Raw genomic sequence first — 26,438 nt, forward strand, 5'->3', positions numbered from 1 at the left:
TGGCATTAGGTGTTGGCTTCGATCTGATAAAATTGGCCATTTCTAGTAGGAAATAACAAGTCCTACCGATAACTTTGTTATTTACTTAAAAAAATCAATTTGTTATTGCGTGCAAATACAGTTGGCCATTAGTCATTCAAAGCCCTATTACAAAGGATTGGGTTGGTTGCAAATAAGAAAATTTATACTCTTATATCTCAGGTTGGGTGAAGATGGTGGTTACAAGCATTACAAGAACTACTACACTGAGAACACCCTGGCATTAAACAAGTACCAGCATAAAGAGGATAAGGATAGAGACAGGCATGTCGGTCACAAGTTCTGTGTTGGTGGTCCGGTGGAATTTGAATGGTCTGGAGAGCAATATGGATCTCGGGTACGCGAAATTTGTTTTAGTTAAGTAGTGACAGATAACTGTAAGGCCTGGCAATCAAGAGCCCGATAACTGTAAAAATTGACAATTCAGGGCCAGATATAAGATGTTGCTGTGCTATGTGCTTTGATTGTTAATGTTATAAACAAGGGAAACATAAATATTTAATTAGATAGAAACCTTTAGAGAGATTTATGAAATTTTTGTTCAGTTTTAAAAACATTAATTTTAATTTGAAATTGCATCCGGAAACATTCAAACAATATTTTATCCTCTTAAGGGCAATATCCTAATCAAAGTTTTGTGATTTGGACCGTTGGTGTACATTAAAAAATATTTGATTTCTTAAACCCGGTAAATCAGCCATTGGTTGTATTTCTGCACTAATGATGAGAACACACACTTACGCAATAAACTTTGTTTTGATGTGCGTTTAATAATCTTCTCTCTGAAGTAGCAAAATATTCTGCCAAGGCTGTGTCTTAATTACAACTTATTTCTTAAACGAAAATTTTAACCTTGCTTTAAAATTGACCAGACGGAAATTGTCCACACTCTTCGCTCTGCACTGTTCCGCTTCGAGCAGCAGATTCCGCTTTGTTTCATGCATTCCAAATGGGAGCAATATCGCAAGATGTGGGGTCGCATGTTCCTCAAGAATGACTCTCCGAGGGCCTTTGCTGTCGTGCTGGGAATCCTTGAGATGGCCATCAGGGCCAATGTCAAGAAATCTGTTTGGAAGGAATCAATGGGACAGTCTCGGTAAGTTTTTATTGATTTTTGTATGTAGTTGCGGTGTATCGGTGTTGAAAACGGTGTGTGTTGAATGCCCAGGGCTAAAAATCTTTAAAATGCACAGTAAATACAACATGTAATACTTTCGTTTTCTAGCATGAGGCGACTACTTGCTAGTGAGAAAGAGTTGCATGAAAAAAAGAAAAAGCACAGGATCAAAGCTGAAGAAGATACAGCAAACCGTAATGCTGTCTGGTGCAAATACCCCTTGCCAGTCAGAAGTGTGCTGGTCAGTATTGATTCTATTGCTTATCATAACCTGTTTGCTGTCACCTAACATTTAAAAAAAAATTTGCACAAGCTAAACTGTATGTTCACGATGTAACATTTTTTGTACTGGACTTGAGGTAATTATCATATGGTTTTGCATTTGCTGAAAATAACAGTCTTAAACTTTTTTACTCCACCTAAATCGTATGTTCAGTGTTCACACTAATATTTTTTGTGCGGGAGACTTGAGGTAATCATCAGGTGGTTTTGCAATAATCTTCAATATTAATTTTTAGGTCTGGAAGCAAAAAGGTGAAGAGTATAGGATCACAGGCTACGGAGGATGGATGTGGCTCTCATCCTCGTTCAAGTCAATGAACAAACCATACAAGCGGAAACCACATACCACTGTCAGAAAACCCAAGATCAAACAGGAACAGCTAAATAGCGAGAAGGAAAAGTCCTTGGAAAAAGATCAATCTCCTCCTGAAACCCCGTCACTGGCGACTGAAACTCCGTCAGTGGCGGCTGAAACTCCGTCAGTGGCGGCTGAAACTCTGTCAGTGGCGGCTGAAACTCTGTCAGTGGCGGCTGAAACTCTGTCAGTGGCGCCTGAAATTCCGTCAGTGGCAGCTGAATCTCCATCAGTGGCAGCTGACCCGCCATCAGTGGCAGCTGACCCGCCATCAGTGGCAGCTGACCCGCCATCAGTGGCAGCTGACCCGCCATCAGTGGCAGCTGACCCGCCATCAGTGGCAGCTGACCCGCCATCAGTGGCAGCTGACCCGCCATCAGTGGCAGCTGACCCGCCATCAGTGGCAGCTGACCCGCCATCAGTGGCTGCTGACCCGCCATCAGTGGCAGCTGACCCGCCATCAGTGGCTGCTGACCCGCCATCAGTGGCTGCTGAAGCTCCACCAGTGGCAGCTGAAACTCCACCAGTAGCAGCTGAAACTCCAACAAGTGTGACACCTTGTAGTGAAGCTCCAGTTAAAACTTACGAAACAAATGAGTCCCCCGACTTGTCAGTCAGCAAGGAAGAGCCAGAGAAGATGGAAACCTCCGAAACCCCACAAGACAACACAGAAGCTACACCGCCAGCTAACCAAGAAGAGGTGGAGAATACTATACCATCGACAAATAAACCTGATGAAGATCCAGTCATACACAATGAAACAAAAATGGATGCCTCCCCGAATACAGTAAAAGAAGAGGTTGTGATAGAAGCACCAGCGTCCAAAGCAAACCAGGAATCTGAAGAATCTATTGCAACGACAGCAGTTAGTGATAGCCCAAAAGCTCCTGTAGAAGAGACCGATACAAAACCAGAACAATCGGCAAGTGAAGCAACAGATAACAAGCCATCTGAACCAGCACCTATTGAAGAAAAGACTGGGGATCCCACTCAAGATACAAAACCTTCCTATGTTGATTTGGCAGCTGAGGTTGATGCGTTAGTTGCCAAATGTGATGTCATTGACATTTCGAAGAATTTGTTAGTACGATCGGTACTATACAATCTGAAATGGCAGCCAACAAAGATTGACAAACTGCTACGTTGGAGGTATTTTTTAGATTAAAGTAATCATTCATAAACAGTTGGAATTGTAGAAAAAATTGGGCAAATCTTTGCAAACCTATTGCTAAGATAAAAAATTTAAATATTGTTACTATGATTTTTATGCAAATTTAACTAAACCTTTACAAGTTGTTGTTATTTCGGATATTTTAAAATTTCAACTAGGATTAATAACCTTTCTTTTAAATATCTTTTGTGTTATTCTATGTGTGTAACAATGATTTTGTTTAACTTCAGGATGCTTCAAGAAAACGTTAGGTTAAAAATGTTGCAGGAAGCCAACAAACCACCGACAGACAAGCCGCCAATTGCAAAATCAGTCGAAGAAGACTCAAGCAATTGCACAACAAACTTAGAGATCAGTGACTCGGAAACTGATTCGGTTGCGAGTGCAAATTACTTGGATGAGTCGACAGAATCAATCGACAAACCTGCAAGCGTCCCTGGTCCAAGTAACTCTGATTCCGATGTTGCTAGTGGTGAAACTAATCCTGAAACTGTGAGTGAGGATATCGCTTCGGTCTGTCAAAGTACTCCACCTGTTGTCAGCTCGGCTCCGATGGTCACAGATAGTATTCTTGCTGACAAAATCACCAAAAGTTCTGAAATTCCTAGCACTACGCAGACTCAAACTACCTCTCCCAAACCAAGCACAGACCTTCCGGAGGATAATATGGAAGTAGATGTTGTTAGTAAACACTGTCCGAAAGACCATGATTCAGCTCTAGCTACAGAACATGGTAAAACAACCACAGACTCTGTACCAAATACAGAAACTGTTTGTAATGGCCTTGACAGCCCAATTTCTTCAACTACACTAGAAAAGCATGTGACGACAACCACGACTGTGACCACTACGATGACCAAAACAGTTCTTGTCGATTCTGAAACCAGTCAGTCGAGCGAAAATCAAATCTCCACGGTTACAACGTCAAGCACCAAAGTCGAGACAACAACCACTTCCAAAATTGATGTGGTATCCACCAGTGTTGCAACGGATTCAAAGTCAGCAGCTACTGAATTAAATTCATTATCACAGCCACCATATACCTCAGCAAAGAATGAAAATGACCGTATTTCAGAACCTGAGAAAAGTAAAGTTGTATTCGGTTCCTACGACTCTATTTTTAAATCATCTTCAATGGAGGTCGACCCATCTTTAGGTCTCACAACTGAAGTTACACACCGACAGGTATCCAGGCGTTTCCGTACCGTGAAAAAAGCCGGCATCACAAAGCACATCGAACTCTCTAAGGTGACGCAGTCAGCAACGTCAAAAACGTGGAAGCTTAAAAGATCACCTGCCGACACAACGAAAAAGAAGCTGAAAGATGTCAAGGTTAGTATTTAGCGGCTAGGAAAGTTAAATTGCAATATTTTAAATTTATTATTCGATTTTTTTATTAATATGACAGATGCCTCTTCCCTGGAAGTTTTCTTGTGGAGTTGGAAGAAAAAAGAACATATTCAGGTAAGTTGTGTTTTTTTACCTAGCGTAAAGGTTTCGGTTGTAAATTGTAATGGGTAGTACAACTTTGTTTGTAGCAATGTTTTTATTCTTAGTCGTTGTGTGTAAAAATCCAAATGTTAGATTAAAGTCGTATGACAATGAACTTAATAACGTTTTCCTTTTAGACTTCCTTTAAAATGCATCAGAAATTTGGCTTTAAAAGGAGGGATTGCATGGAATCCAAAAGGTTTTCACATCACTCCAAAGTGGCCTGCAGGCATTGGTAATTCAGATAATAAAGAATACTTATTGTAGTAAAATTCCAACCGTTTTTTTGTAAAATTTGTATAATAATGTTTTCTGGTTTTCTAACCCTAAACCACTGTGTCTTGGACCTTTATTACTGTAAAAGTCCTGTAAAGATTTTGTTGCTTGAATATTGTAAAATAAAACCCTTCAATATGCTTGATCCTTGCATTGCAAAACAAGTGAAAAATTAAAATTTTTACTGTTCTTGTACAGAGCTGTTTTGGCCATACCCATGTCCACGTCCGACGGTTGGAACAGTTTGGAGGTACAAGATTCAAAACGCTGCCACTTTGTCGGCGATAGCTCACTTGCTGCGAATTCTTTGGCACAGCATTAGATGGGATGACATCATTACCTCTCCACCAACAGAGTAAGGATTTTCTCAGTATACTTATAGGGTTAAACAGGCTGGCAGAATCTTGCCAGCCTTCCGGTGCCGAGAATTTTTGGCCTAAATTCTTTGTTTTTTTGGTTGCCCCCTTAAAGTTAAAATAATGTGTTTTCCCGAGAAATGTATAAAATTTGCCATGTTAAAGTGATTAACAAGGCTGTTAACAAGTAAATCATATTCCAAGACGTGGCGCAAAATTTTTGTGTTACTTTAACAAATATATAAATAAGAGACATGCTAAAGTACAACCTGGGGTCTGGAGTAGCACATGTCCGTTTTTTTCATTCCGCAACAATGTTACATAAATAAGCAGTATTCGGGCGAACTCATGAGCAAACATGCAGCGCAAAACCAGATTAAAAAACGCGAAACAATTTTTTGGTTAAATAGGGGAAATTTTTAATATATATTGCTTAAAATAATGATGTTTATAATCAAATTTAATAGGAATTGTTTACCCAGTTTAGAATCACACAGTCAAATGCAACATGCCATAGTATGATTAGTGGCTATGGGCTGAATAGATTTGCCTGAAACAGAGACAGAATCATAGCAAACCAAGGGTAAAGTTTGCGCAAACCGCGAAATTTTTTTGCATTTACGTAATTAAAATAGCCAAAAATATAGTTTAAGGCTTAAATGGAACAGCACGGCCTAGCTCCCTAGTACATCCTCTTAAGGCCCTTGCGAATGTTGTATACCTGTCTATTTAACAAGAATGGAGACTGAAACAACATGCTTCTGTAACTTTTTTAAGAATGACACAATAAAATTAATTTCTCCAAACTGTAGGGCGTAATGTTACTACATATTCTGCATTTCAAAAATATATGTGATTAAGTATGTGTAGAAACAACAATTTTTTCAAGGAAAAATGGATGTTTTAAAAAAAAATTTGGGGGGGGGGTAATTTTTTTTTGTACCAATTTTTTCGGTTTTCTGGCTCATTCTTTGGCCGACATAGTCGCCAATTCGCCAGCATTCTGCCATACTGGGGTTAACGAATGGATGATTTTCAAGGGTCCTAAAAACTGTAGTATAAAGTGACATGTTTTGGGTAAAATCTATTTATCTTAAACTTAGTGGAGAAATTGCGAAGGAACAAAAGCAATTCTTTAGCTTAGAAAGAAAGTTAAAACGGTGCCAGAATCTTACCTTCTTTCTTTCTCGTCAGGGATAATGTTCACGTTGTTCACAATGATGAAGATATCATCACCACTGAGTTGCTCAAGCGTCGTGATGTCGACAACAGTGGCTTACATTCAGAATACTTTGTCAGAAGAATACAAATGCCAACTGCTGAATATGACGAAGAAATTCCGCAAAGTGAGTAATTATTAACTTTGTGATTTTTACTGATTGATTTATATCTATTGATATGTCGCCTGGTGAGGCGAATTATGTTTTGTGATTTTAGTTTAAGTGTGTTTTGGCCACAATTTACAAGTTATCTCCAGTGAAACATTTATATTTAAAGAAAATTAAAATAAAATATTAATGTTCAGTTTTGTGTATGACCACTAGTTCAAGCATCTTCCATCAGACCTTAATATGTTACTATTAACTGTGTTATATATATGTCAAAAATTTGCGTTGACCCCACTAAGGTTGACAGCATTCGGATATATTGCTATCTTGACAGTGATATTTAGTACAAACTATTAAACATTCTAAAGATTTACAATGGTCGCACCAACAATACCCTCCCTAACAGAGACTGTTATTTGTCAGGTGAAGCTTACACCCCGTCATCCCGTTCAGGCCTGCGTGCCAGGGTCCGCAATATGGGCTTGAGAGAAAGAACGAAGAGAGAAACTTCCTCAAGCCCAAGAGTGGAAACGCTCTGGCTACCCGAGGATCGTATTGCTCTTTGGCAGATCAGACAGTTCCATGCAGCGTACGTTGGTTTTTTCTAATAAACGGGTTAATCCTAATCAGGCTTGTAGCTCACCAGACACCACTAATACAAACTGTAAAGTTTTTTTCAATTTTTAAGACAGATACGTGTGTGTTGGTGATAAAGTCTTAAAGGTCACGTTGTATACAGTATTTTTTGCATTATACAGTTATTTCCACAATTTTATAAAACTTCATCTGACTATGTTCGTTGGTTATACAATATTTTGTATGTTGATAAAATGTTATAAAGCGCTATGCTCCGGATATCAGGAAACTTTTCAACTTATACCTTATTATAAAGGAGAACAAAAAGTATCCTGTTTTTGTATTGTTTTCTAATGCAACATTAATAACATAACTAGTAATTAAATATTGGAAACTTCCAGGCTGAGGACACAGCTACAGCAGAAGACCAACCATATCTTCACCTCCACTAACACCCCTCCCAGTATATCGTCAGTGTCTGGTACAAGGTTACGAATCACGCCACACATGGCTAATCAAACGCAAACGCCAGTGGCAACTAAGCATGTAAGCATGTCTGATAATGTTGTTTTATCCGTCAAATCACCTAAAGGGTGGTCCCTTTTTAATAGTGCGTTAAATACGACTGGCTGTCTCTTGGCAGCTTGCGTTTATCAGCAAGACAACACTCTGTGCCTGGCCTTTTCCTGTGGCCAGCTTCAATTTTTCATCTTGCCACAATATTATAGAGATGCTAGTGCTCCAGCTATATACATATAGTTGGTTTGCTTGGACATCTCTGACAACTTTTAAAAACACTAGGATGGGGTTTCTCCTCCAACGTTAATATTTAGCCGTCCCTGTAATCTGTATAAAGTAGAATCAACAGTGTTTTAGGTTTCTAACCAATATTTAACCATTTCTTTCCTCCAGGTAACCGTCACCCCTGCTTTGTTACAACAAGCGGCTGCCCTTCATCGAACACAAATGGACACTTCGGCTAATCAGAGAAACCTTGATGCGGTATTTGACTGACACCATAATAAATATTATATTCTAAATCAGGGGTCAGCGGCCTAAGGCACTGATTATACAAGGTTTAAAATAACAATCAGTTTCTGCGTGTGTTTGGATTTACATGCATGTGAACCACCTACATAATATAACATTAAACAAAAGATGCAACAATGCCTAAAACTTTATTACGGTTTTAATCAGCCATAATCCGCACATGCTTAAAACAACTGATTCACGATTTAATGTTTGTTCGTGTTAGTAAACCAGCATTTTTTTTGTTTACTTCTATTTAGCTTCGTGAATATATTACAGTTTTTTTCTTATGATTATTAATAAAAAGTTGTTTTTTTATGAAAAGGTTTTTCAAAATTGTTTGAATTATTGGCAAAAAAAACAACTTTTCTCTGCATTTGTAGATGAAGAAGTTCGTGGTGAAGACGAACTTCGGTAACGCAGCAAAGCCAAATGAACAACACCTTATACGTACTCAGCAAGGTGCGTCCTGGAAAACGCTCTTTAAAATTAACGTCATAAGCTAAAAACCACCAAAAAGTATTTAAGAATAACAAAAGACAAATACTAGTGTGCAAAAATATAATAACGAACATATTGCGGTAGGGAAACATCAGTGTTTATTATTTTTTAGGTGCCATGCGCACGATAACTATCAAATCACCGAATACAGGCCAACAGCAATTCATTACATTAAAGGCACCCACACCAGGTATGGAGTAAAATAAATAAATAAATTTTTATGTGTCTGTTGTATTTTTGCATTTGCTTTCTGTCCAATGAAACAAGTATTCAAACACAACGTGGATAGCATTGTTGAAACTTTTTAATATGCATAACAAGTCTGTGTCTCTGTCTTCTCAACTACCACTATTATGGGAAAAATTAAATCTGCGTTTTTTGTCACACGTTTGTTTTTTGCGTCTAATCATACTAATCTTACCTTTATTTTTATTTTTGATTAGTTTGAAAAGTCGGCGAGGTCGAACTGGAAAGTTACAGCTGCTTTCTAATAACTCGTAGAGAATAAATCAGGGGTTCTTAAACTTTTTTTAAATACAGACTCCTACAAAAATTGGTTCGCGTGGACCAGGGTCGCCGTAAATAAAACAAGAAATACTTAAGAAAATTGCTGTTTTGAGTTCAGCAAATAGGAAACTCAAATGAAGTCTAACATCAAGTAGAAGGCGCCATGACGTTTTTTTTTCAATTCGACTATTTATTTTTAAATTATGCACTACTATTTTATTTAATCCTTTTGGACCCCTAAAATTGTCCACGTAACTCCAAGGTGCTACAGACCCCAGTTAAAGAACTAAAGTAATCCAGCGGAAAATGGCGTGTTTACAGGTCAAAACCAGTCGACCCCAATCTCTGGCGCTTCGGTTGGTAACACATTCATTCAGGTGGCTGGCGGACAAGCTCTCATCAAACCTAGCACCCAGTACATTGTACAGGGAAACAAGATGATACCTGGCAGACAAATCATCTTCAAACAGAGTAGGATAGTTATTTTTTTATTTTTTTCCACACTTCCAACTATTTCGGCTAACGCTAACTTTAAGTTACACCCTTTTTTGGCTCTATTATCCAATTTAAGAAACTATGCCATGTCATTATAAACACTTACTGTTTTGGCAAAGTTAATTTTTAAAAAGAGAAGAAATCTCCTTGCCCTCGCATGTAAATGACGTTAAATAAAAATTTTTCTGTCTCAACAAAAGTCAGTCGTTTCTTTGTTCTTAAGAGAAATATATTTCGCCACAAAATAAGGCATCATCTGTCTTAACTGTTTTGTTTGTGTTACTTTATTTAAAACACAGTTACATTTCGTAAAACCGATTTGATTTTACAATACTTGAACGTTGCAAAATTTTTATACATTTTATGACGAAACCACCTTGCTTGATCAATGATCAGGCTTTGACGCAAAAAAATTTCAGGCATACATTTTATGAAAAAAAAATTATGTCACTCTATACGTATTTAAACATTTGCTCGGAATTAGTAGCTACTTTATGTTGGATAAGGTAATTATGCTTTAGTTATTTTATGCATACAATCATATCTTCCCAGGTCTTTCGGGTAATTACGCTGCTGCCAACCAACAACCAAAGGCAGTGCTTGCACCTTCGCATCCCACAATCAGGTTAGTTGCAGGAAAATGTATAGAACTGAATAAAAGTTATAGCAGTTTAATTCTCTTGTTGTTCAACATACCGTGACGTTTTTCGTGTTAACAGGTTGGGGAGCAAGCCGTCTCCTGTGATTGTTACGCCAGCTCCCACGCCCCCTAAAGTTACCCCAACTCCACAACCTCAGCCCCAGCAACAGGTAACCCTTAAATGATCATTTTTACCCTCTTTACCCTATAACTAAGGATTTTGTTTTGGGGGGGGGGGGATTAAAATATATAGGGAATGGTAGCTAACCTAGCTGTTTTCGTTGTGGCAGAAAAAATATAATATTATCTTAATATCCGGTATGTCTAAAAAGGGCAGTAGGAGCTAAATCTTTGCCACTGAAGTTTTTTATATCAATTTGCAAAAGGCCCTAATTTAATTGCCAGAAGTACGTTAAAAATGCCTAATTGTGTACAATTTACAATTTTAAATCATTGGTTATAGTAGCGTTTTCTGGTATAGCGAAAATGTGATTGCATCGTTGGCCGCACGCGGGCCGCATTAAAAGGTTGTGCAGGCCTGCTTTACAGTTACAAAAATACAGACACTTGTATGTTCTGACAAATTCACATCGAGAATTTTCTCTGTACGCAGAGCACCCCGGTTGCGGCTGGCAAGTCGTCGACTAGGATGCAGGTGACACTTTCCAGCGCCCAACTCAGCCAGCTTATGAAGGTTGGAACCGACACCAGGGTTCGAGTCTCCATCAAGCTCAGCGACGGAAGGCCAGGTGAGATTAAATGCACTGAAGGAACTACCATGTTGAAAGGAGTAAAGAGATATTCGAAACGTTTAAAATGCTTTCTACTTCTATATGACCTATTCTTTCCACTTGGGAATAGTTTTTTTTATAAAACTCGAGGAGTTGTTTTCTGTTAGTGCATTGTACAACTAAACGGTGATGTTACACATATAAAAATTATCTCACTTTACGACTTTTGATTCATTTGATCAATCTACTGCCAGACGTAGCTTTTTTTATTGACATCCTCGTTTTACAAGTAAAGCAAAAAACGAACTTTATTGTTTATCGTGATTGTGATTAATAACAATAAAGCTTTTTAAATCCATATCTGTTTTAGACAACGTATTCACGAGTAAGGTAGAAGTTTTGTACAACGCCTAACGTTAAAAGCATCGTTTCGAGTTGTAACGCTTCCAATGTCAATCACCTAGGTATCGGGCAACTTCAGGTGATTCCCCCCGGGAGCCAGGTGAACCCAACTCAAGGTCAGCAGTTGATGCAGTGCAAGGTCGGCAACGAAGTTCGAAAGTTCCTACTCACGGCCCTATCGGAAAAAGGTCGGTTTCAAGTCGAACCCTTTGTCTGCCGTTATTGTGAAGAACTGGGAGCCTTTGCCATTGGATAAAGGGCGATTTGCCGGGCTTGCCACTCTTTTATTAGAATTAGATAGGGGTTGTTTCGCCTGCGCAAGTTATTTTTTTAGTCCAGCGAGTTAAACTGCCTCCTTCTTAAAATGCGCATGGGCGTTTTAAACTTCTCCGACTGTCGTTCAAAAGTATACCCTGTGCTACAAATAGGTTACTTTATAACTTAGACTATTTTACCAAATTAGGTAACGTTTTTTATCTTATAAATTTAAACACAGCGCTTAAGCCTACCTCCTTTTCTCCAACAGTCCCATCAACCCCCTCCACTCCTTCGGCAACCACCCCCACTACCCCGGCGCCGCTCCTGCCCCCCATCTCGGCCCTGCTTTCGCCCCCCGGCGTCACAGCGGCCAACGAGGTCAGCGTTGAGGCCCCGACCCTCAAGCACCGGCTCCTGCAGCTCCAGCAACGGCACCAAGGCCTGATGCGTCAGCCCGGAACCGACGTTAGGCAGCTGTTGACCGACAAGGACCCTCTGTGGGGCGGAAGGTAGGGGTGTTCTACAACTACGTTTTTTATGTTTTGGTGGGTTAGTTCAGGGGTGGCCAATGAGTTAAGGACCAATAGCCGCATGTTATACTTTGTTAACCGCGAAGAGCCACACTTTACACATTGGCATCAATTTTCGTAATCGCATTGCTTAAGTTTGAAACCACCTTCTTAGGCCGTCGGGCGCCAGCGAGAAGGCTCATGTTCCCGAGCGAACGTCGAAGAAAGAAATGTCGGAAAAACCAAGAAGAAAGCACATTCTCTCGAGAGAGACGAGGGAGGAACAGCAAAGGTTTGTTCAAGTTGTTTGGTTAAAGCAAATTTGTGTTCGCAATCCGATAATTTTCGGTCAGGCAAGATAACACTCTGTGCCGGGCCTGCTTAGTGGCCTGTTTCAATTTTTCGTCTTGCTACATTAGACCAAGTCGCTTACATTTCCTGTGTTTTGCATGTTTAGCCAGGGTGTAAGTTGACTTGTACAACACTCTAAAAAGCATTAATGCATGGTGGCCACGAGGTCTTTGATTGTCTTTAAACTGATTTACGTATTGAAAAGCCTTTAAAAAACCCTGTGTTTTTTTAACACTTTCTTATTGTGTTGCCTATGATATTTATAATGTTCAGGGTTGTTCCTAAGCAAAAATTTACACTCGCCAGTTTGGCGAGCGGCTATCAATCAGCACTCGCCAGGACGAAATAACACTCGCCAAATTGATTGGCACGCCGTCTGCAAATTTCCGTCCTAGCGCGGTCATTTCTTGGGTTATCGTTAACCTGTCTTTTCTATACGTAAACATCAGAGATTGGAAACTTTAGATTTTGCGCGGGAGAGACAATTTTGCAGCTTGGCTGTAATAATTGTAATAACGTCTTTGGTTGTTTGCCGGTAAACGACTTTTTTAAACGGGCCAAAGAGTCTTTATTACGAGCTTCGAGCGTGACTTCGACCAACCTTATTATTTGTGTAGTGTTGAAGGTATTTGCGTCTTAGTGTATAAGGAAATAACTGGCGCTAAGTAATATTTCGCTTAGTAGTGGTGCTTAACACAAGTTGTCCTACACCAACTAATTAAATTTCTCGCCGGAGCCAGTCGCCAGTCTGGCGAGTGGGTGTCAATCAGCACTCGCCAGGAGCGATTTGCACTCGCATTGGCGAGCCCAACCCTGATGTTTTTTTGTTTTTTTCGATTTATATTAAAAAAATCATTGTGATTTTGTCTTTGGAAAGCGATAATTTTTTTTGAAAAGTCCTTAAATGTCTTTGAATTGTTAAATAAAAATGTGTGGCAATCCTATAATATCTAAAATTAAAAAACAAGTTGTTTAACTTAGACAAGCAAGTCTAAACATATCAAATATTCTCGAGTCATATGGTTATAAACACATAGTTACAAATTTAAAAAAGAAAAACAACTGTCATTAGCGCGTAAACGGAGAACACAATTTAGTACAGGCGTTATGACAATCCTTGTTGTCAATTGTCATTGTTGTTTTCTTAATTTTTTTCAAACCCCAGTGAGTATTAAAAAGTATACGGTAATGTGGTAAAAAAGCAGTAGTTCTTCCTCCTTAACTAGTCTTTGTAAATGGCCGTGGTTGACTAATTCTAAATAGGGCAATCATGTGGCGCTATATAAAGACAAATCGCACAACCGCATATTAGCATTGTCAGCCACTGCAACTGAAACAAACAAGCATCAGTAGAAAGGCTAGAGCTCCTTACTGCTTGAAGCACATACACAACATGAAGAGCAAACCAAGAATAAAATCACACGAGCCCAACCCAACACATGAAATAAACCACAGAGAGATCAGACAACATAGAAAACTTAACAAAATTAGATAACTTAACAATACTGATTTAAACCTAACGAAACTAATGTTTATCTTCCAAGGACAGTTGGCGTCCATATCAGTTTCGAAATTTGGTAATGCGTATGCGTACGTCGGACTCAGGACTCGGGTAGTTTTACGCGGTCTTACACGAGTCCCGAGTCCAACTCCGACTCCGCAGCCCTGGTATATGAAAGAATTCGTTTTTCCTCGACTTGTACACCGATACCAAGTGCGTCATTTTTTTATCTAAACCTAACGACTGAGATGTTTGTCTTCCCAGGAAAGCGGTCGTCCAGCAGGTGATGAAGTCGCTCTTGGATCGGATCGAGCGCAAGGAGGAGCTGGATGCTCGCAGGAGGAGAAAAGAGGCGCACATCGAGCAGCAGAAGAGGAAGAGGGAGAGCCTCGACGAGGTAAAGATCAAATAAACGAAACAGAACTGTGTTTAAGTGACTTTGAGATTGCATCCGTTGGAAGCAATTATTTCTGTTTTACTGGTTAGTGAGAACTGTGCCTTCTTACTATGTTGAAAACGAATAGAGAACGTTCAAAATGGTACCTACTTCTCTGTGGGCTGATATTTTTATTACGTCGTACTACAACCTCCAACCATTATGCTCAACAACGTTCAAAATACAAAGCGATGAACGTTGTTTTATCGCTGTGTAGTTTGAACGTGTCTCGCACATTTTTTATCTCTTTTTTCTTAGTGTCATTTTATTTTGCGCCCTGTTGGCTGTGTGTGTCAAAAAGGCTTGCCGTGTAGGAAGCCGAAACGTTAGTTGAAGAAATATATGCCAGACGAACCTATTTCAAATATACTATGCCTGGTAGCAACAGCATATTTATTTATTTACACACATTGCTGATAAAAATAAGGGTCTAGTAGAAATCAATGCTTTGTTTGCCTTACTAACATATCGCAAAACGTTTGTGTGTCCATTCCCACTTTGGCATCGCCTTGAAGCAATCACAAACATAATGTCATATTGTGCGACACGCCATCATCTATTGTGTAAATAGGTGCATTATGCAGTGGCGCGTTAGTTAAACGTAAATCAATTAATCAATGTCTACCCTTGCTTCTCTAAACGAGTGCACCGCGACCCTTTTTCACTTGCGGCACACTTAACAGAGAAAAAACAATTCGGCGGAAAATCTACAAAATATATATCAATCGATAGAAGACAACATAAACAAATATTCAGGGCAACTGAGAGAAAAAGGACCCTTTCAGTCCAAAAATTTGACGTAATATCTTACGGCCTTTCTAAATCATCTATGCTTTTTAAGCAGCAACCAGGTTTTAACTTCTGCAATGCGAACCAAGAAGAAAATATAGGACAAAAACTGCAAATTATAGAATGACAATTCATGGTTTTTAAGGGTATGGTTATTCTCCCCTTCAGCTTTGGTATAAAATTCGAATATCTTTGTCTTATATTGTATAGCGTAGACGCGCGAATCACTTGGTACTTTATTTTCTTAATCCGGCAATTGAACGTAAATCTACTGATTGTAGAAATGTTGCCTTCCTATAATGTTACCCTAATTCTAGTGATTCTTTATATGTACCCTTATAAAAAACGCAAGTAAAACACCTACGGAAACGCCGCGGCGCATCTGGCATCTTCTCGCGTCACACCAGTTAAGGAGCACTGTTGTAAACCTCCCTAACTTTACCAGGTGAAGTCGCAGCAGCGTTTCCACCACCGACTGTTGAACGCGCTGCGCAAACACGAGGACCAAGTCAAGCAGGAAATCCGTAAGCGACGCAGCATCACCGAGAAGTACATGACCAGGGTCGTCGAGGTGCGTACTTTAATGTTTTTGTAATATTTAAAACAGTTTCCTCTGGCAATATATATATATGCCTGGTAGAAACAGCATATTTAATGTTTTTGTTGTTGTTTGGTAATATATTTCGGACGAGCATAGATCGTTTGCTTCCTTGATTGGCTGCAGTGGTCGTATGCTAAGTTGTAAAAAACTAGAAAAAGTGGATTTTTGTGTTGAGCTCACATGTGTTGGTATGTCTTCGTTACTGTGCGTTTTTAGGGCTAATTTTCGTACAAATAAACAAATTCAGTATCTAACTATCTTTTACACGTTAAGGCAATCTAGAAAATGTGAAACGATTCCTAATTAGAAATTATTGCGGCAACCAAATGCTAAAAGCCAAGGCAAAACTGCTATATATTTTGAAAATTACTATTTTATTTTAAAAGCCATTTTCAAATGTGAATAACCAGAAATTGAAAAAAAAATGTAGCACTGGTTTCCAAGGTGAAACTCAAATCAAAGAAACAGCGCGCTATAGGTCTAACAAAGCACACCTTACTTACCCAATACACTTGGCGTGGTTTAGAACGAGTTGTACGAAGACCAGCTCAAGCTCGGCAGGAAGCGCCCGATCGCCTCCAGCACGCCCCTAGCGGCCACTCCGGTGCGGCACGCCACCAAGCGGCCGCGCAAGTCAGGCAACCTTTCGGCGAGCGAGTTCCCGCCGAGCAGCTACGGCAACGTACTGGCCGAAAGCAACCGTCGCAAGTCGAATTCGCCCAAGAAGGGCCAGCAACGCCTTCTTCAGGAGCAGATAGATCCCGTGGCCGCAATCAAGCGTGAAGCCGCCGCGTCGATCGAGGATGACGTCACGGCCGGTGCGCCAGCCAAGAAGAAGAAGATGATCAACACGTCGAGCAAGCTCTACTGCGTCTGCAAGACTCCCTACGATGAGACCAGGTAAGCGTAAAGCCGACTTCCGTAACCAAGTATGCCGCCACTCAGTTGTCAAGCCTTATTTTTATACCGCTTTTGATTTCTGTTTTTTTTTTCGTCTCTATAAAAATGTGTTTTTTAGATTTACTGAAACGTTTCACAAACAGTAAAGGATGAGAAACGTGTATTTCGCAGAAATAAAATCTGCCCGTTGCTCATAAAACCTATTTGCCTATAGTTAGTCGTGTGTTTGAATTAAAAGCTTTGGAATACCACTGTAATCGGGAGTGATATTTTTCTCGAGCTTGCTTTGCTTGCGTAATTTATCTACCATTAGGTCTAACGGATTTCGCCCTTTAACCTCCAGGTTCTACATTGGCTGCGACCTGTGCATGAACTGGTTCCACGGCTCGTGCGTCGGCATCTCGGAGAAGAAGGCCAAGGCGATGGAGACCTGGGTGTGCCGGGACTGCGCCAAGGAACAGTCGGCACCGCAGCAGGAGCTCTACTGCTTCTGCAGGACGCCCTACGACGACGCCCAGTAAGTTATGGCCCCGTTAGTTTTTTTTGTTACAAACGTTTTTTTAGTATTTTCCTAGTTTGAAATGTGGTAGGTTTTTCTGTCGCACCCTTCGCCAGTCAACACCATTTTACATACAGATACAAAATTTTATAAATTTGCCCTTTATAAGATTGGCGCAAAACCAGCGAAAACAAGTTGTCGACTTTTAATAGTTTACTATAGTCCTGGTATCCTCGTACACAGCTAGCATGATAAATATTTTTCTTATTCTGCGTTAAATAGACTAACTGCAAGATAACACTCTGTGCCAGGTCTTTCTCGTGACCTGCTTCAATTTTTCGTCTTGCAAAATTGAATTTTTCGATCGTTCTTTGTATCTCCAACTTGTTGTTAGTTGTGAATGTGGATACATAGTTCGGTCGACACAACTGAACGTCAACGGCAAAAAAATCCTTGCTAGGAACAACTCGAATGTTCTATGTAGTAAATGCGAGTTAGAAATTTGCTTGAAATGTGCCCTAAACTCGAAAGACACCGACTTAACTGTAAAAAAAAACAAGAATCTTTATTTACAACCTTTATTTTTTTTTTATCTTTATTTTGACGTGAGTTTTGCTTAATCGTCACTCCCCGTAAAACAAACTATCAAGCTTTCGACTTTTAAAAGGTAAATTTACTTATGAAATTGAAAAATTAACAAACAAGCTAAATAATCTTGCCTACCTTAAACCAATTTGTTGCCATATAACCTGAATAACATGACCTTGACGTATTCCGTTTGCCCTGCTTTTTTCCAATGTTAATGGCATTAATTGGTATAAAAAGGCTGTTCTCACTCTGATGTAATATATCGGTCATCGGAGTAAACTACGTAGTAAGAATAACAAAACCCATACAGAAGTAGGTAACATAATAAGCAAATAAGCATATGCTACCTACTTCTGTATGGGTTTTGATATTCTTACTTACTACAACCTCCAACAATTCTACTCCGGAGTAAAACACAATTTACCGGGCATCTCTTTGACCCGGCGCACCCCAAGTAAACAAACCACCACACCTCAGCTGTGCTTAGCTAAAGTGTAAAAACAACATATTAAACATCAACGAGCTATAAACACTAAAGAAAACACCTCTCCTGTACTTAGGTTCTACATCGGGTGCGACGCATGTCAGGACTGGTACCACGGCTCGTGTGTTGGTATTAGCGAGGAAGAGGCGTCGGGAATCGAGAGCTACACTTGCCCGAGGTGCAAGGAGAACTCGCGCGACGCCTCACAAGAGGGCGCACTGAGCGAGCGCGACAACTTCAACCTGACCAAGATCGTTCGCCACCTCTACGTGAGTCATGTTTAGGGGATATCAAAGTATGTGAAAAATTGAAATTCAGGCTGCATTTCGTGTAATTTGTTAAATCAAACAGGATGCTAATCCTCGTTTAGTCCTAACACATTTGCAATTGACTTATAATGCAATATAAAATGTTTAATGTCATACAAAATGCGGCCATTGTTGTCACGAACAGACATTAATTTCATGCTTGTGTAGTTTTTTTAATTAAAACGATTCTTATCCTTATTGGCCCGAGCTGACTTCATGTCCAACGCCTCCCTTGTTTAACTCAAGAAGATTTATAAATGGATGAATCGTCCGTATATGCTCTGCTTTTTGCTTAGTGTTGCAGCTGTATAATGGTGTTATTTAAAACCATTGGCTCTTATAAAATGGATTGAAAGTTTGTTGAATAAAAAGCTGCTCCGAACAAATTATTCTACAGACCATAGATGTACTATAAACTTTCTTATCATCCAGGCAACTCGTTATCAACCGATTTTCATTGTTTTTTTATCCTAATTACCAATGATAAGTAAAGTGTGACTTGGGCAACACGCAGTCCTTCTTCGACTGAACACTTTGTCGTTTATTGTTTCAGGGCCACAAGATGGCGTGGCCGTTCCTAGAGCCAGTTCGCGAGGAAGACGCACCTAACTACTACAGGGTGGTCAAGCGCCCGATGGGTAAGTCTTTCTGCTGCGTAAACCGTGTCTTCTGAGTTATTATGGCTAAGTTACTGTCAACACCTAATCAAAAAATAATGTGTAAGAGTAAGTGAAACGTTTTTAAGGGCGTAATAACTGCGTTCTATCGAACTATTTTTCTATGTATGGCCAGCTAAACTAATATGCGCAGAGAGTGTATAATTTAACTTAATCGGTTGTGTTATGATTTCACAAAATCATAGTAACTTAGCTTTAAAATTATGCAAAACTCGTAAAACTAAAATCGATGAAATTGTGTATAGATTACAACAATCGAAATTCTCACAATTGTTAAATTTCGCCTTGAGTTTCGGTAATGGCTTCCGCTATAACTCTTTGTTAACCTGTCAGAGTCGTAGACCACTTCTGTATCACCTTACCAAATCATATGCCATTCTTATTTGCGTAAGGCCCCTTTGCGTTAGTTTTCCTTGTGGGTGTCGAGCTAAACCTAGTTTCTTCGGGTCGTCACGGCCATAGATATATCACATACGCAAGCCAACACTCTGTGTCGGGCCTTTTCAGTGGCCCGCTTCAATTTTTCGTCTTGCAAGATTATAGCGTCTCGGCCTAGAAAAAACACCCGCTATCTGTAACCTTAGATGCTGCATTGCTGTGTTTGCGGAAGTGCTAGTCGGGAATATCGTGGTCGACACAATCCACCTTTGACCACAGGCTGCGAACTGTTTTGGTCACCCTAACCGTGTTTGTTAAAGGTTTACAAGCCACACATTTTGTTTTTAACGCTGATGTGACAATTATCTTTGTCTCTTAATATTTATTCTCAATTACATTTATCAGGGTATGGCTAAAAAGCCGAAAAATGGTCTTTATTACAAGAAAATAAAATAAATCGACCGTTTTGAGTTGGCCCCGCTAACCGACCTGTTAAGCGTAAAATCAACGGCCCAATATTTGCGATCGACCTTCGCGGCTTTTGACAAACAATTACAATAAATTAAAAACGTTACCTTTTTTCTGAATGCCCAAAGCGGAACAACCAAGAACACAAATATAAATTTAAATGCGCGCGCTTCCAATGTATTGACGCACGAAAACGTCACTTAGCACGCCGCAATGTTGTGTTATCTGTTGCGGTTAGATAGCAATGGTGTTGGCTTTAGTTTTGTCCCGCGGTTCAACGTTGTTGTGAATCAGAGTGTAAGCGAAAACGACAACACAACTCCTTTTGTATGTCTGAAATAGATAAGGTTCTGTGTTGTGTAATGTGTATTGTTGCTTGTTTCGCGGAGTAAATCCCAGCGCTCCTCTAAAAATAAATAAAGACGAAATAGATTTGTAGTAATATTTTGTCACGCTTGGCCAATTTTTTGTATTGGTTACAAAAAATCTGATTTAATAGACATTTAAACAAAATAAAACAACATTGGAAAATGTAAAATATACGTACCAACTGTTGTATCTTAAGAACTTACACCGACTATTTAAATCAGTGGTTCTTAACCTATGGGTAATTACGCACATGTGGGTAATTTAAGGATAACAGTTGGGTTATCAGCTGAACCAGAATATTTAGAATTATAGATGTAACAAACAATGTCACAGATGACTTTTTTATTGTTTTGAGTCCGTTTAAAACAGCCAAACAAGCACAGTGATATTTATCATTTTTAAGAATTGTTTCGTCATAGTGTTGCTTTGGAATCGAAATCCCGAAACAAGCTGTTAAATCTGGAGTCAAATTTCGCGTTGTGCAGTATCTAATATTGCATCAATTGTATACAAAAATCAAGAGCAAATGTCTCGGTTAAGAACCCCTGATTTAAATAAAAACTACCGGAAACTAAGCAACAGATGTTTTGAACTGTTTACGCCTGTGGTTCTCAACCGGGGTGCCATTTTTAACGCTCAAGGGTTTCGAGGGATATTTTATTTTTTTAGGATTCTTTTTTTTTTTTTGCAAGGTTCTTTGGTACGTTTTTTTGTGTACGAAAAAAGTGCCAAAATTTAAAAAGTTTTTTTCCACCTTGTTGCACACCTAATGCGCTGTTTCAATCTCCTCTATTGTAACGGTACAATAAACCACTCAGCAAAAACACGAGCAAAGGGTGCCGCAAGCCAAAAAATGTTGCGAAACACTGGTTTACGCCAAATTCAAACAAACCTATCCGGCCTCAATTTTAACAGCAAAACAATAGCCACACCCGACTCTAATTTTCCCCAATCTTGTTTCGCAGACCTACAAACCGTGCTGAAGCGCCTCGAGTGCCGCTACTACATGAAGCTATCGGAGCTGGTCGGTGACGTGTCGCTCATCTTCGACAACTGCCGGCAGTACAACGGCGCCGACTCGAAGATCGTCAAGTGCGCAGAAATCGTTGAGAGTGTGTTTGTGGGAAAAATCCGAGACCTCCGCGGCAGAGAAAACGTGCGCACCTGATCCGGAGCATCAAGCCCTGATTACATTCCACTGCTTCCCACCAGAGATCTTTTGCGTGGAATGCTTGCCCAAAATACGCCAGTGACGTCGTTTGGCGAGAAATATCGCCGGCCTCGCGAACTTCCAAAAAACTGTCGTTTTGGGCGTATATATCGTCCTGTTTTGGCGTAGGATTTCAGCTGAAAAATTTTTTGGCGCAAATCTTTAAAAAAAGTCCCAGGATAGTCTCAAGTATCAGGATAGTCTCACCACCCCCCTTGCGTGGGATTTTGCGTCGCTTCCTAAAATCAAACTCCCGAAGGCACAAACCTGGTTTAAACTCACCTGAGTATATCCGACTTTACCTACAGTCCGGTTCGGACGCCTCAGCTTATAATTTGCATCTCATTAAGCTCTTGTACATACGTTTTATTTAGATATTTCTTTTAGATTATACTAATAGTTAATGATTTCGCAACACCGCGTATGAAAATTATAACAAGAAGTTCTCGATTATCACTTATTCGAACGTGCTTTGGTCTTAATAACGAGATTTCCCATTTATTAAGTAAAGGACTTCTCGGCCTGCTACACATTTAATCTTTGCCGGTGACCCAAAACAGGCGTTGAAGGCCTACCGTTGCTAATTGCTGCCTAGTATCTGGTTCTGTGAACTCTTTAATTACGAAGGGCTGAATTTTTCGAGCGGCCCAACTTTTATAGTGAGCGTTCGTGTTTGCCGTGTACCTTGAGTTTTTTGTTACCGCCTATTGTCAAGGTCCCCAAGCTAACCCTGTTATTGTGCATTTTTCTTCTTCAGAAGTATCGTTTATTGTTCAAACGCTCGTTGTTAGCTTTATCGCCACTTTACCGTAAGTTTGTCGTCATTTCGTTTTCGCGACAGGAATGCTGTATTGTCGTCATTTCGTTTTCGCGACAGGAATGCTGTATTTTAGAAAAGCGCGCGAAAAGTCGAATAATAAAACGTTTTCTTTTCGTACAAAAACAGTGTGTCATATTTAACAAGAGTTTGAGGTTGACGTTTAGGAAGACTGTTGCTGCTGCCTTGGAGTCTTCTTGTTGTCAGTTGATTTCCCGCTAGCTGCTCCACTGCGACTCGATTTTCGGGAAGACCTGCTTTTAGCCCTTTCACTTCCACCGCCTAAAGTAAAAAAAAAACTAATCATACATTTTAGTAAAAATCGCCATATATCAATCCTTGACCAATTGGGATGGGCTTGGTGATAGGTTTACCATTTAAGTAATTTACTCCCTTGTCTCACTGCAAATATTAGTCAAAAACTTACATTTAATTATAAGATACAACATTTTACAATAAAACGACCTGTAAAGTATGTTCAAATAATCCTGTATAATGTAAAAACACCTTGTGACTCCCGTTCCTCCCAAAATATTTCCACTTTCTTGCGAATGTTTTTGTTTTCCTCTCTCCAGTCCTTTTGCCACTTTCTCAGCTCGGCAACTTCAGGTTGACATCGGACCTGAAATACAGATAGGATGCCCTTTTATTAAAGTTACATATTTCCCAAGGCCACCTTCTTATTAAATGAATAACTTTCTGATTTAATTAAAGTTTAAGCCAGTGTTGTAAACAAGTAATTTTGAAATGAATTAATTCCAGTCAAGTCATAATTATTGCAAGTCAACTTCAAGTAAAGTCCTTGTCAAAAAAATAAAACGTTAAACTATTAAAGTTAATAAACTCGTTAGATTATGAACAATACATGTAAAAAATAAGTAAATTGTTTATAGTGCAAAAATTAGGATAACTAACCAAATTTTATAAAAACTTGCTCAATGAAATTGCTCTATTTTAACCCAAGTCATTTCATCCAAAATACTTTAATAGATTTGGCCCAGAAGACTTAAGTCAAGTCATTTGAAAACAGTGACAACATAAGTCAAGTCATTAACTAAAGTCATTACAATACTGGTTCAAGTTAACAATGTTGTAATTTTACAAAAACTTTTTAGTGCAAGTCACACTGCTTTTGAATCACCGGCCTTAGTCATTTATTGCAAAAAAGTAAATAGTTGTTAGTTGTATTTTTCTTAATTTAGGTAACTTTAAGAGAGGAAAACAGAAGTGAAAAATTTCAAAACTTATATATTCACCTGATGACCGCGGTAAAATGACTGGATGATAACAGCAGCCTCCTCATCATTCCACATCAATGATAGAGGGAGGGGTTTGCGGGGACTAGATAAAGTAATTATAATACATTCATCATCAAGTTTTTTGACAATTTACACAAACAAATAACATCATAAAAAAGTTACATATTGAAAAAAAATAAGTTTACACATAGGTTGTAAATTCTATGTGAAGGTTATAAAGTCTTAATCTTGGTTGGCAAACTTAGTTTGAATATTCTATACTTTACCTACTTGAAAGTAAAGTGTTAACAAAACAGTTCTTACATTTAGTTTAGTAACTTTTATCAAACTTGTTTGCAATGTAAATTTTTAAAAGACTGAAACAAAAAAGTTTAGTTACAACATTTTTCATAAAACAACTTGCTTACTGTTTTTCTAGCCATGCCTTTACGAAAGGAATAACCAGAAGTGATATGGATTCTCGGCTTGAAGAATGTAATGGGTTGTTTCTAAAAACATTTAGTGATTTGTTAAACAATATTTGCTTTGAAGGAAAATCAACCTATTATTATCTTACTTGTAAAGGTATTCTGTGAGAAAGTCACACCCATTGAACCGTGTCCTTTTTTTCTAGAAATGACAAACTATTACAGCCAGAAAAAAAAAATTACAACATTACAAACTGTATACCTCAAAACATTTTTCAATCTTTGCTTGCTTTAACATTGCAATCAGAGCTGGTGTAAGCACAGGAAAGATATATGCTTCTAAATACTCCCTTGGACTGCCTGTGGAGTAGTATATATACATATATATATTATGATATATATATATATATATATTAGTCCTGTAGATTTTCTTTATTTGTACTTTTATTTTTAACCACATACTAACCTACCTTAAAATATTATTTTAAGAATTATAAAGTTGAGGAACTACAGGGCAAACTCCTAATAAGCTAATTTATTCAGGATATTTCTTAAAACAATTATAATTAATTTCAGTTAACATTACATCACATAAACAAGGCAAACACATTAATCGGCATATGATATTCAATAATTGCTTAGACATGTTGCAAAGCAATTTCACACATACAAGTTTTCGGGTCTGGAGGAGGCATAGGTGGAGGGGTGGGCGGTGGTTTTGGTTTGGTCAACATGGTTAGACCAACTGCAGCTGGGTGGCTAATAGATGGGTCGAAGTCTTCGGTGACATCAGCATCTGAAATGTTTATTTTTCGGGCAAGGATAAAGTTGCATTTTTTAATTAATGTCAACTGTCTTAAAACAGATACTAAAATTTTAAAATACATCTGTCAAAAGAAAATTTTTTATGGTAAAATCATTATGTTGGTAGATTTCCATGTCATAGCCCCTACAAATTCCTTAGGAAAAAGGGGTTTTGGGTTGTTATCTTTCTCAACTTAAATAAAAAGTTAAATTTGCATTGGTTGGAAAACAAATGTTACTATAAGCATCATCAAACATTATTTTGTGGCAGACAGATAAAAACTGATTTTAACTACCTATAGGAGTTTGGTGAACCATTTGACCATACACAACCGGTGTGTGCCGCCTTGCAGAATATTGTGTAACATCTGTTGCAATGGAAGCTGTATCTTCAAAGCCTCTATCCTCAAAGTCAACATTTTGCACAGAAAATTCTACAAACACAACACTAATAAACAACAATACATGCCAAGCCATTTTACATATACAATTTTGGTGCTGGTCTTGAATCCTACCACCTTTTGAACTTAAATGCCCCGTCTGGAAAGTATGGCAGATCTCGCGGGTGCACGGCAGAAAAAGTTGGGGTGACCGGGTGTAACTGAGGTCAAAAGTGCACCCCGCTTTTATAACATATAAGAAAACCGGGTGCATATTTAATTTCCAGGGGTGCAGATCTAGTCTGTTGAGAAAAAAATCGCGGGAGCACTTGCCATACTTTCCATAGTGGCTAAATGCTAAGCCCCACCAATGCCACCATAACCCGAAAAAATATTTGGCGCTGGTCTAGAACCTACCACAGTTCTAAAATCAACGCACAAAATTTGAGTTAGGGTGCGGGTTAGCGTTCGGGTGTGGGTGGGTCAAGTATTATTATATTCTTTGTTTAATAATAATACTTGACCCACCTTAACCCAAACGCTAACCCGCACCCTAACCCAAATGGTGTTTCGTTGTGGTAGGATTCTAGACCAGCGCCAAAATATTTTATGTCCAGCCAAGTTTAAGCTTGATAAGATTCTACACCAGCGCCAATTTTTTTACTTTTGCGTTAAAAGTCGAACATTTCTTGAAGTGTAATGTAAACAAGAAAGATATGGTGCTTATGTGAACAGGATTAAAAATGCCTCACCAACCTTCACAAATCTCTTCCCATAAACTCTTTTTCTTCTTTTCACCGAAAAACTTCGGAGAAGGAGTCGTCATTTTCCACTTGCCGATAAAAATCTGTTTAATTACAAGTTTAGGTAGCGTTAGTTGTTTAGTAACAAACCATTCGCGTGGAACGGCATTCGTTTAATTTTTTTAACAAGGGAAAGTTTTATTTATAAGTTACGCAAGAATGTTATTTAAATTTAATTTCAATTTAGGCAGGAAACCATGCAAGTTTTTGTTATGCCTCGGTTTCTTGCGCATATTGCTGAGGTAAAAGGTTCATTTTTTCGCTTTCCGTTCTGAATTTTATTGGCTCACTGCGATTTAAAGGAGTTGACTTGTACCGTCAAAGTTCAGTTTACAGGAGTCTGTTG

At 38.9% G+C, this 26,438-nt stretch overlaps 2 protein-coding genes across 2 annotated transcripts in view; one reads left to right on the forward strand and one right to left on the reverse strand.

The window, feature by feature from the left end:
• The window catches only part of LOC146161462 (nucleosome-remodeling factor subunit BPTF-like), a 30,371-nt gene extending 7,919 nt beyond the window's left edge, over positions 1-22,452 (forward strand). The window contains exons 16-43 of the mRNA XM_083385162.1: positions 202-376; positions 912-1,135; positions 1,265-1,397; positions 1,675-2,942; positions 3,195-4,296; positions 4,373-4,428; positions 4,593-4,690; positions 4,930-5,086; positions 6,282-6,433; positions 6,839-7,004; positions 7,393-7,537; positions 7,904-7,993; positions 8,404-8,482; positions 8,634-8,711; positions 9,350-9,499; positions 10,076-10,148; positions 10,243-10,333; positions 10,777-10,912; positions 11,359-11,484; positions 11,823-12,063; positions 12,239-12,355; positions 14,180-14,312; positions 15,586-15,711; positions 16,268-16,641; positions 16,985-17,158; positions 18,289-18,481; positions 19,074-19,158; positions 21,378-22,452. Coding sequence (XP_083241288.1) covers positions 202-376; positions 912-1,135; positions 1,265-1,397; positions 1,675-2,942; positions 3,195-4,296; positions 4,373-4,428; positions 4,593-4,690; positions 4,930-5,086; positions 6,282-6,433; positions 6,839-7,004; positions 7,393-7,537; positions 7,904-7,993; positions 8,404-8,482; positions 8,634-8,711; positions 9,350-9,499; positions 10,076-10,148; positions 10,243-10,333; positions 10,777-10,912; positions 11,359-11,484; positions 11,823-12,063; positions 12,239-12,355; positions 14,180-14,312; positions 15,586-15,711; positions 16,268-16,641; positions 16,985-17,158; positions 18,289-18,481; positions 19,074-19,158; positions 21,378-21,580 — 6,145 coding nt within the window. The 3' untranslated portion in view covers positions 21,581-22,452. The remainder of the gene's footprint in view (positions 1-201; positions 377-911; positions 1,136-1,264; positions 1,398-1,674; positions 2,943-3,194; positions 4,297-4,372; positions 4,429-4,592; positions 4,691-4,929; positions 5,087-6,281; positions 6,434-6,838; positions 7,005-7,392; positions 7,538-7,903; positions 7,994-8,403; positions 8,483-8,633; positions 8,712-9,349; positions 9,500-10,075; positions 10,149-10,242; positions 10,334-10,776; positions 10,913-11,358; positions 11,485-11,822; positions 12,064-12,238; positions 12,356-14,179; positions 14,313-15,585; positions 15,712-16,267; positions 16,642-16,984; positions 17,159-18,288; positions 18,482-19,073; positions 19,159-21,377) is intronic.
• Positions 22,453-22,497: 45 nt separating this feature from the next.
• LOC146161463 (IQ domain-containing protein K-like) lies at positions 22,498-26,129 on the reverse strand. The gene is made up of 9 exons (XM_083383713.1): positions 26,046-26,129; positions 25,206-25,343; positions 24,776-24,901; positions 24,368-24,465; positions 24,255-24,307; positions 24,106-24,186; positions 23,696-23,780; positions 22,947-23,061; positions 22,498-22,721 (listed from the first exon to the last, which is right to left on the reverse strand). Exons 1-9 carry the CDS (start codon positions 26,113-26,115, stop codon positions 22,603-22,605), a joined length of 885 nt encoding a protein of 294 aa, XP_083239839.1. The 5' UTR covers positions 26,116-26,129; the 3' UTR covers positions 22,498-22,602.
• Between the last annotated feature and the right edge of the window lie 309 nt (positions 26,130-26,438).

Source organism: Ascidiella aspersa, chromosome 3, assembly GCF_963924565.1.
Source record: "Ascidiella aspersa chromosome 3, kaAscAspe10.2, whole genome shotgun sequence".
Lineage (NCBI taxonomy): Eukaryota > Metazoa > Chordata > Ascidiacea > Phlebobranchia > Ascidiidae > Ascidiella > Ascidiella aspersa.